The following is a 10,754-nucleotide window of genomic DNA, read 5'->3' as shown; positions in this document are numbered from 1 at the left end:
TGTCGACGTTTGGCGGGTGTGAGGTTTAGAAATGTAATGCATGTTTTATGGTAGAGATGAAAACCTTGAACGAACTTTATTTGACTTCAAGTATATAACGGTAATGGAGCATCAGTTCGGGCAGGGGGTGCACGGTGTCATCTGAAATTGGAAAAACTGCAGAGGATCATGCTTTTTTCAGACGGTACACATGCCGCTCACTTGATTTTCAAAAATTTCCACGCCATCAAACGCCTTTGTTTCAGTGATGAACGTGTATCTGTTGAGAAATTAAAGAATAATCGATCTATTTTAGGAGCAAAAAATTATCTGATGAGAACAATTTTATTTCAGATGACTTTGGTAATTTCTCCTGGGAAGTGGTGACTATGAGGGTGAAAAAGTGGAAAAGTACCCTCTTCCATACTGCATCATAAGCTTAAATGTAGTTTTTCTGAACTAGTACCCAAGCCAGAAAATGGAATCAGCACAAGGAGTTTGTTTTATCCCTTTAAATTTCTGCATATTCCTTCACTATTGACTCTAGTTCAGTACAGTGCCAGTGACATTTTCATGGCCTAAGTATGTTGATGCTTTCACTATTATATTGGAGGGAGGAGTACGCTTTCCTTCCTTCATTTCATTTCACTCTGTTTTGGACTGAATTGTCCACATAATTCGAATCATGACATAACTTATTAAAGAAAGCATATTCTTTCTATAAAAAATGTCTTGAGAATAGCTAAAAAATCAAAGGTACAGGGAATCGATAGTATAGCTTAGAAGCCCTTTCCTTGGCTTTCAAGTTACTGGATCACAATCGAACGCAGCCCCGACGAAGTGTATGGCGCCGCCATGGCGCGATGGTACTAAAGTATTTGCAATGCAGAAGTATAAATTTGCCGAAATCAAAAAAACATATTTCCAAATCGGGCAAAGTAGAAGCGGCGATTCCGATGAACAATTTATTTTTCTTTCTAGCATAATGAGGATTTTTTTCTGACAAAAATCCAACAGTTGAAGCAGTCATATTAAGACTCCTCTTCGAGTTACTAAATTTAGGTACAATACACAAGTTTGCAACATTTCAGAATATACTGTCTAGGTCAAATGTCTTGGTCACGTCTCGGTTGCTGTTCCTACTTGAATCATCGAGCAGGTTTTCCGCAGATACTGTAAAATAATTTTACTATTTCATTGCAAAATTAAAGCAAACAAATTTTTGACAAATCACTGTTCTCACGCATATCAAGTATTGTAATAAATACAGTCTGACACTTGTGTAATAAGAGGGACCTCCACTGTAACTTCACTGATTTATGCATATTTCTGTCTACTCTTTTTTCTGCATTTTTCATTTTCTGGATTTTGTGTTTGAGTATCAACATAATTCCTGAAGCATGTTTACACGTCAATCTGTATACTAGCCTAGACCCTATTTATTTGCTTTAGCCTCCGTGCCTCCAACCACAATCCGACCATAGAGTATTCAGTAGTCATTAATGATAGTAAATAAATATGACAATATTATTATTATTATTATTATTATTATTATTATTATTATTATTATTATCATCATCATTATTGTTGTTGTTGTTGTTGTTGTTGTTGTTGTTCTTGTTGTTGTTAAGATCATCGTCATTATATTTTTCATATTTTTATTATCATTAATGACTACTGAATACCCCATGCTCCGACGAGGGCCAAAAGCGAAGACTGGCGTTCAGGCTATCAGTATACACGAGATAGCATAAATGCTGAGTATCCGGCGGTTTTTACGAAAACAATGCCATATTCTCAGGATTTACTCATTCATTTACATTGAACTTCAATTTCATTCAGTTATCTTGAAACATGGCTTGCATGTTCCTTTGTACATCCTCATGCTTTAACCACATTAGCTAGAGTATGTTTTTGAGAATAGATCAATTTAGCATGTAAAATCAGAGTGGGAATGGCTGGTTCTCCGCCTGCTGTGGCTGGAGTTTAATGGGTGCAAGCTATAATACATGGCTTAGCATATACCTATAATACATAGCCCTATATGTATATGTAAACTAAAAGTACACAAGATACTTGGCACTACTGCTTGAGTTACTTTTACTCCATGTTGGATCAGTATCAAAGCAAGATCTATTAGGATAATACATTTACTTGATAGTTCTTTTAAGTTCTTAGAGTAACAGTCTTCTAAAAATAATTGGAAAGTATCTAACCATGAGAAATGGCTTAGCTTATAAACTGGGAAGGGGCCCATGTAATAGAAAATATGCTATACTTGACACAAAATAGATTTAATCTATGATGGATCTTAATCTAAGAAAGATCTATTTAGGATAGTACATTCATCGCGCTATATTTAATTTGCTAGAGTTGCCCACTTGGCAAATATTTAAGATTTCTTGTATATGTATGTGTATGTGTTCTTTTGAATCAGTAATTTTGTTAACTAGCGATCTGTATTGTTTTCTATTGAAGTTGTACATCTTGGCCGGAGGCCATTAGTACTGAATAAACGAAATCATATTATATTTAAACAAAGTTTCAATTTAAATAGCCCTCAAATAAAAATTTGGAAAGTGTTTATCTGTGAGACATGGCTTAGCCTATACCTTATACATTTGGGCCAATATAATAGGAAATGTACTATACTTGAATTATTTTTACTCCCTGGTGGATTTTGATATCTGCACACCTATGCTTCAGAGTATCGGTCAGTAACATTTATTGTTCTATATTTGTCATACAAGCTAGGAATGAATGAGACAGTTGCAACATACTGGTAAATTACAAAATCATCACAAAACATGTTTCTGAAGCTGATATACTGGTCTCACTTATTAATGACCATATAATTTGGAGGCACAGTGAAGCTGTTTGTATAACTGCCCTCCCACCAGCATGTGCGAAACATGCCCTCTAAGTGAACACAACCACCTACATTTATCGTTAATTTCACTCCTTGCTTTCTCGTTTGCCTACCCCGCTTCCTAATAGATGCTTTGACAGGAAAAAAATCAACGAAATAGTTTTGGTACAAATAACAAGTATTGCCGTAGTATACATTTGAATATCAATCTGCTAGTAAAACAGAACTACAAAACTGTTCTTGCTCTATAAATTACGGTCAAATTCTAGACCAATTTTCATGCTATGACAACTTACATGCTGTCAAATTTGTAGACTCTCTCAAAGCCCCTCGTCCGCAATGCAGCTCCATTCTCAACCATATGGGGATGCGCCCTCAACGGTCTTTCTAGCAAGCGAGGCTCACCGAACCAGCTGAGTTATAGCGTAGCCAAACGCCGGCTCGTTAGGCCGAGCTTCATATTAGATTAATTCTATTCGATACGTCAAAACATTTTAAGGAAATGCAAAGCTTGTCCGCGTGTCCGACATTTGTCACGATTTTAAGTTACTGCGCCAGGTCGACAGAAACACCGGTGTGTGACCTGTATGACGGAGGCTACTGGAGCATCAAATATTAACTTTTAAGTATGTTGATTATCGCTTGTTGTTCCACGACCTTGTCAAATCCACCTCAACATAGACGACTTTAAATGCAAATAACCACACTGTAGCAGAACATTTCAGCCGCACACACTGGACGTGGTCAAAATAATATTGACGCAACGTGTTGTCTGACATATTCACAGAAGCAACCTGTCTGCATGGAACTTTGCTTTTGTATTTACACGGTGTGAAAACCAGGTAAATATGGAGTCTAGTTTTTTTAAAGACTATATTCTTATTCAAATATAAGCATTTGAAACCGATCGGTGCAATTGTTTATGTCGAACGCAACTTCAACAGATGTATGGCATTATTCGTCAAAGTTATTCGCTTTGCATATCGGTAAAGCACTTTCTTTTAGATTTTGCGACTTACTTTCGGTTTTGAATCAAAAGCCGGTTCTTACTCTATCTTGCCCTAATACAAGATATCATTGATATGTAACTTTGATGTGCTAATAATGATACGGATAGAAAAGTCAAGCTGGCAAATTTACTAACGAGCGGTAATGAAATTGCTGCAGCTCCGTTTTCCATACCAAGATTCGCCTCTAAATTTGTACAGGTGGTCAAACATTAACAAATGATCAAATAATGCTCTTTTCATTACAATCCCTGGCCCATTTATCAGTATGCCACGACTACAATCAGAAGAGTTCAGGGGGTCAATATAATGATTTATACCACTCTTGGCCACGTGACCCCGTTGTTCTAAACCCTCCGCTTCCCAGTTCTTCTCATGCAAATTAATAAATATTTATGAATATAATTCAATAGTATATCAAAAGTGTTTGGTGTCTCATATGAATAACAGTTTGATGGTTAACTAATCTGTATATCTGTATATAAATAGGTCATGCTTCACAATTACTGTAATGTCCCATGAGGACACTGAATACTTTGATATATATATATATATATATATATATATATATATATATATATATATATATATATATATATATATATATATATATATATATATGTATATATTTGTTTATGAGAAGTATAACGCACCACGTCACTGTCAATTTCGCCTTCCAAAATGTCAGAGAAGTTCATCACGCCCATTCTTCACGACAGCTTCGACCCAAACTAAACCGGAGAACCATGCATGTCTATATGTTAATTGTTTTCTTCTCAAGCCACTACTTATTCATGTGTGGATCAGTATTGATTGCCGAATACCATGCTGTCATTTGCTGGCATTAGTCAAACTGCGATATTGAAATTGATTATTTTCATAGGAAAGTTGAAAATACTCACTGTTGTTGGTTTACAATGGAAGCCTCATACTTTTGTCAGATACTTGTAAACTTCACTCTGCCTGCAGTCTCATGATGTTTACAAACTTCTCAGCAAAATGTACGATATTTCCACTGTAAACACACTCAAACTCATGGTATTTCATTGATATGTGATGCTCCTATTCTTAATATTATTTTTCAATTGTCTTATGTGTTTTGTGTACATCCATAGCTTTCTAGCAGCCAACTCCTATTATCCTGTTGTCTGTGGAGGTCTTTCACCCACGCTCCCCATTTAGTGCTAGAACCGCTGCAATTATATGCAAGACACGGTGCGTTATCCGTCGGTGACCCGTTAAAACACGTCATATAATGCAAACATGACATTTTTAGCTATTGCGGCTTTTCTCGAAATCTCTTTAGTTTTTGGTTGCAAGTAGAAGACCGAAAATAGCTACAGTCGTTCTCGCTTTTTGAAACTTGAGGAAAATATTTGTACTATGAACTAGATGACTGCATGAGAAATGATATTTTTTCAGATCGATTATCTCCGTCGAGGGCTTCCTCCGAGAAAACTACCCAGTCTCAAAAAATGACCGGCAGAGCTGGAATGAATTTGCCGATGAAAAGGGTTGGTTCATCCGAAGCCTATGGCGCAGACCTTGCCACTGGATTTTACAACAAACCTGAATTAAGTGATGTAGTATTACGAGTTGGAAAGAATGACTACCATGTCCATAAGTTCTTACTGGCTCACTTCAGTGACGTCATGAAAACCATGTTGATGGAGACTCGCTGGGGAGATGCGCAGAAACACATAGTTGAACTTACCGAGACGGACGAAGCTGCCGCAGTTTTTGATTCATTTTTGAGATTCATGTATTGTGGTCAGATTGAGGTTAACATTGACACAGCGATTCCTGTCTTAGATTTGGCTAACAAATATAACGTTCAGAGTTTGAAATCTGTGTGTGGCGACTACATGGCGAAGAAAGTCTTTCAATATCGTAATGTTAGGGCGGCGCTGCAGTGGTGGCTACAAGCCAATTCTTACAATTCAGTCTCTTTGGATTCAGATTGTTTTGATTTAATCGTATTAAGTTTAGATGAAGCGATTGCCTCTCCCGAATGGCAATATTTAGATATCGATCAAATGTGTGCTATTCTAGAAACCTCTGAGTCGATCGTCTTTGGCGAGTTTTTTCTGTACGAGGCTGTAGAAAAGTGGCTACAAGCCACCGGCGAAAGAGAAAACTTACGTCAGCGGGTGGAAAGAGTTCTTCCTCTTATACGATTTTCGTCGATGACACCAAAAGAAATAAACAGAGTTGAAAAATCCCCAACCTATAAGCAATTTAAGAGTCAGTTTATGCCGTACTTATACGAAGCTTTCAGACATCATGTTCTGAAAGAACAGCAGACCAAGCAGGACCAAGGTTACGGTTATAACCAGCAGAGGGACTCTGAGAGTGTACAGCTAATGAAAATGCCAAGATGTTACACTGGCAAAAGAGTTCATTGTCAATCAAGCTCGTCTAATGATCCAAACTCTGACAGCTTTGCGTCATTCAGTTCCACCGTTGAACTTTCATGGGAAAGTGTATTCAATATAGTTGAAAGTTCTTGCAAAATACTCCGCCGTTACCGTTCTAAAATTGTCTCGACACACTATTATGGCTACGAGAGACCTGAAATGGAGGGCCAGGTAGATCGAGTGAATTTATACATAGGTACAACAGACAAAAACGTCAAGACTAGTACGCCGGTTCAACAACGCCAGTCAGGCATATATCGACAAAACCAGCAATCTATTGACAAACAAGAAATTAGTAAAATGCCTTCAAACCTTGTTTTGATCTATGAAAATTGGAAACATTACCCTAATAATTCATATAAAATTCGTGTGGATATCTTTGAAAGTACTGACACAACGCATGATGAAAACACAGTGAGGCAAAGACCAGTCGCAACCTTGACAGCCATAGGCAGAAAAGGAAGCTCTAGTCCGAAACCGCACATTTACGTTGGTGATTCAGGCATGTTTGCTGGGAATCACAAAATGACAAAAGTCGATGAAGAAGTTGTGTCCTTTGTCGAACGCTTTTTCGACAGAAAGCTTGATGAACAGAGAGAAACAACACCTTACAGCCAGCTTCCCCCAGAGCAAGTAAGTCCCTGCATGTACAACAGGTCCCAAATTATGTCACGGCAGAGGTACACAACTTCAGGAAACTATGAATCTCAGTACCCTCAACAGCTAAAGCGAATGCCACACCCAGACTCATCAACTCAATTACATGTCGCTTTCGTCAATGTTAATCTTCCGAGGCAATTTAAACTACAAACGTGCATTTTTGTCAACGATGGCTGAATAAAAGACTTGAATACCGAAAAACTGGTTTCCCTAAGTTAATGAAAATAAAGTTTAACAGATGCACGTTATGTTACATTGAAGCACTGACGTACAGAAAAACAGTAAAGTCAATTCTTCAGATTTATTATATTGGCTTAGAAATATTTCCTTATTTTTCTTTTCTGCAAATTAACGCTTCTTGTTTTATCCTTGCTTAAAATATAATTAGTACGTTTTGAAACCAAAAGAGTTCCATTTGTAGGACTCTCCAAGCTATATGTTTTGTGACGTTGCAGAAACGTCCAATATAATTAAATTATCACACAGAGTTGGGCTCAAGTCTGGACTCAAGATTCGTAATGGCACAATGAAATGCAATGAAGGCCTAACAGACCATCGGGAGCATCGTTATCTCCCGCATCATCAGTACGTTAGCGGCACCCTATGACACACTAACGGCAGTGGTCTACAGACATAAGAATCGCGTGTGCATGTCAGCTTAATGAGTCACAAGCTAGTTGTATTTCGATCGGTTGTGATAATGCACAGTGTAATTGAAAAAAAATTAAGAAATGAACGGCTTGTAGATGGCAATGGCTAAAGTAACTAATGTTTACGTTCTGATAAAACATACTTATTAACTTTCAAACAACACTGAACAAAATTTGCTTGTATTATTTTTCCTTACACAGTGTTCATCAAGGACGCTACTTTGGAACACTTGTTTTAATGCCCTTCCTGTTTTTTATATGAATTTTCTGTACCTGGCTATACATTATTTGTATTATTCTGCATTGTTAGTATGGAGCACATTTTCATCGTATAGCTATGACGAACAATCAAGTTTTTATGTCTGAAAATTATATCAGAATGTGTTTGTTTCGTTGATGGATTCTACACGATAATACATTTTTAGTGTTTGCATGTATGGATAGGACTTGCCCACAATATTTATCCAGTTTATTTACACTCAATAGAAATGTAAGCGATTCTTATTCTTGGTCACCCTATCGCAAGGACTGAAATGTACCAACATGTAGATAAAATCTGATCAACGTAGGTTACGCTTACGACAGTGTAGAATGCCTTACAAAACTAGTCTACATTACTTCAAGTGTGATTTTAAAGACGATAACGAAACGAATATTTCAATGCAGTTCCTCTCTTCTCGTATTTTTTGTCATTTTTTATGATTTGTAAACTTTTTTGCTTTCTTTTTGGTATGAGTCTATAGATGAATATTATTGTATAGTAACGGCCAACTAGCAAAGTTGTTAATAAATAAATAAATAAATAAATAAACAAGCAATACGAGTACTTATGAAGATACCGACTGATTATGAACATGGAAGGTTCATGATACATTTTTTCTGTCATGTCATCCTTAGGGGTAGCTGTCGTTATGAATATATAAAGATGAAATGTTCAAATGACAACAGTGTATTTACTCGATTGGAACTAATTTTGGATAATTGGATGATGAAATAAGGTCTTTTTAAATGGCAAATGTAAGCTCATCTGTTTTTCTTTTTAAGTTACACACTTGTTTTTATGAGTAATTTGTAATATTGCAACATTCAGTTATATGGCACCTAACACTGTCGAGTAATGTGAAAAGTATAAAGATCCAATTATCCCAAATTAGTTCCAATCGTGTTGTATTGTAGAACACACATTTTATGGCCCAAACGCGAGCAGATATCACCAACGAAGCTGTTCGTACAAAAAGGTGTTCTTGCGCAGTTTTTTTTTTCTGTGGGCAGGCAAATTTAAAAACTAATCAGCGGACGGGGAAGAAATTGCAGTTGTTATAGAGAGCAGGGAGAAAATTTCTAGCAGCGGGTACCGGAAAATAGGTCGAGGGAGGGGAATGTTGTGGTTGCTTGAACTTCCGAGGGAAGATTTGGCGCCTAACTAAGAGGGGAGCAATGACCACAAATTGAAATGATAAGTTTTTGCTTGCTCAGTTTTGAGTTGATCTTGGTTACCACATACAGATCGAGTCTGGATGATAGATAAATAGTTGCTTGAGTGAAATGTACATGTGGGAATGTGTACATCTTGTGGGTTATGAGGAACTTTCAGTGGTGGGGAGGGCAGTGGGGAGCGTGACGTTTGAGTCGGATATTTAAGGCATGTGATAAAAGAGCCTATTTAGGTTTTTCAGATTTCTCTTCTTCCATCGCTGAATGGCAATGCAAAATATTTAGATCTATACGATATGGACAGCTTTCGGTTCACTTCAAGGGCAACGCAAGCGCTAAATTTTCGAACGATCACAGACAATTCGCATCAAATTCAGTCTTGGCCTGCATGGGTTGAACTTTAGCAGACTATCAGGACATGGCACATAGTTTATCAGATTGGTACCACTCTGATAGTCTGACCACTATTACTGTCTAGAGAAACAAGATGCTTTTGGGAAATAGTGTACATAATGACGTAGTACGCGACCTTATTACGAAAGACACATTTTCATCTTAGTGCTGAAATGGCTGTATTTATTAAAGTGGTTAGACTGGCCCCCAGTCGCTTGGCTTGTCTCGTCAGAGCAGTTACTGTCCCACGATCTAAACACCAGCCTACCATCTAGCCTGACAGTCTGCTGAAGTTCATTCCTCAAATTTATTCTGTTCTGATATTTATATGCCCACAGACTTGGAGCAAGTCTACCCTTTTCGTGTTTTCACGGGCCTAGATGATGGAAACGCGATTGAAAATATTTTTTTTAATTGGAAATAATATTTTGCAAATTTCTCAAAAGTCTACCCTTTTCGTGTTTTCACGGGCCTAGATGATGGAAACGCTATTAGAAATAATTTTTTTAATTGGAAATAATATTTTACAAATTTCTCAAAAGTTTTAGGTGAGCTATAGCTGAATGTTGCGATGTTACAACTTACTCATAAACACAAGTGTACAAAATTCCTCATTGTTCGACGCACCGTCCTTGATGCATGTCTGCATTGGCGACGCAGATGCCACTGCGCATATCTGCACCAAATTGAAAATAGGATAGAGACTGTATTTCTTATTTTGAATGTCCGTCGGGCTGATGATTGAACAAGACATCTCGTTGGCCACGATCTGCTAACCAGAAGTACCATTATGCTTATTTCAAAATCGCAAACCTATTTGAAAATAGAAAATAGAAATAGGAGCTAGTATATTTCAATATTCAATAGACTTAAGCATACAGGAAAATCAACAAAAATTCTACTTTCAAATCCCTTTTTTGAAATCTCGTTGTGGTAAACAGAATGGCCGCGATTTGTCACGGATTGGGACTCCGACTACAACATGAAATGCGTACTTGACATTTTCTTTAAGGTCAAATGCTGTTCATAACCACATTTCATCATCAATTTGATGACGTCCCATGGTTACATTATGAGTGTCGTTTGATAGTTATGTCGGACTTTATCTTGTAGGCCTACTCTCTGTCAAACATCAACACTTCCCTCTTTTGAACTTTCGTACATGGACCAAAACAGGGTCAATTACAACTTACGACTAGCAATTACTTTAAAGTGTCCGTTGCATTTCAATGATGTATGTAACACAGACTGAGCAGTGTATTTGAAAAGTTTTCTTATTTTCATACCTTAAGGTGAAGCACTACGAATTACGTCAAAATTAGGTTGTGGTGTCATTTTCTTGAAA

General features: G+C 37.2%; 1 protein-coding gene across 1 annotated transcript; it reads left to right on the top strand.

Moving 5' to 3' along the window:
* The first annotated feature begins 3,527 nt into the window (after positions 1–3,527).
* LOC139123260 (uncharacterized) lies at positions 3,528–8,400 on the top strand. Its single transcript, XM_070689388.1, has 2 exons — positions 3,528–3,690; positions 5,278–8,400. The coding sequence occupies exon 2, from the start codon at positions 5,331–5,333 to the stop codon at positions 7,107–7,109; it is 1,779 nt and encodes a 592-aa protein (XP_070545489.1). The 5' UTR covers positions 3,528–3,690; positions 5,278–5,330; the 3' UTR covers positions 7,110–8,400.
* Positions 8,401–10,754: the final 2,354 nt, after the last annotated feature.

Source organism: Ptychodera flava, chromosome 22, assembly GCF_041260155.1.
Source record: "Ptychodera flava strain L36383 chromosome 22, AS_Pfla_20210202, whole genome shotgun sequence".
Lineage (NCBI taxonomy): Eukaryota > Metazoa > Hemichordata > Enteropneusta > Ptychoderidae > Ptychodera > Ptychodera flava.
Note: the sequence above shows the minus strand (reverse complement) of the source record. Positions and strands in the feature narration are given on the sequence as shown.

Bases quoted from the DNA above. Each gene is read 5' to 3' on its own strand.
- LOC139123260 (XM_070689388.1), top strand. From the start codon at position 5,331: ATGACCGGCAGAGCTGGAATGAATTTGCCGATGAAAAGGGTTGGTTCA.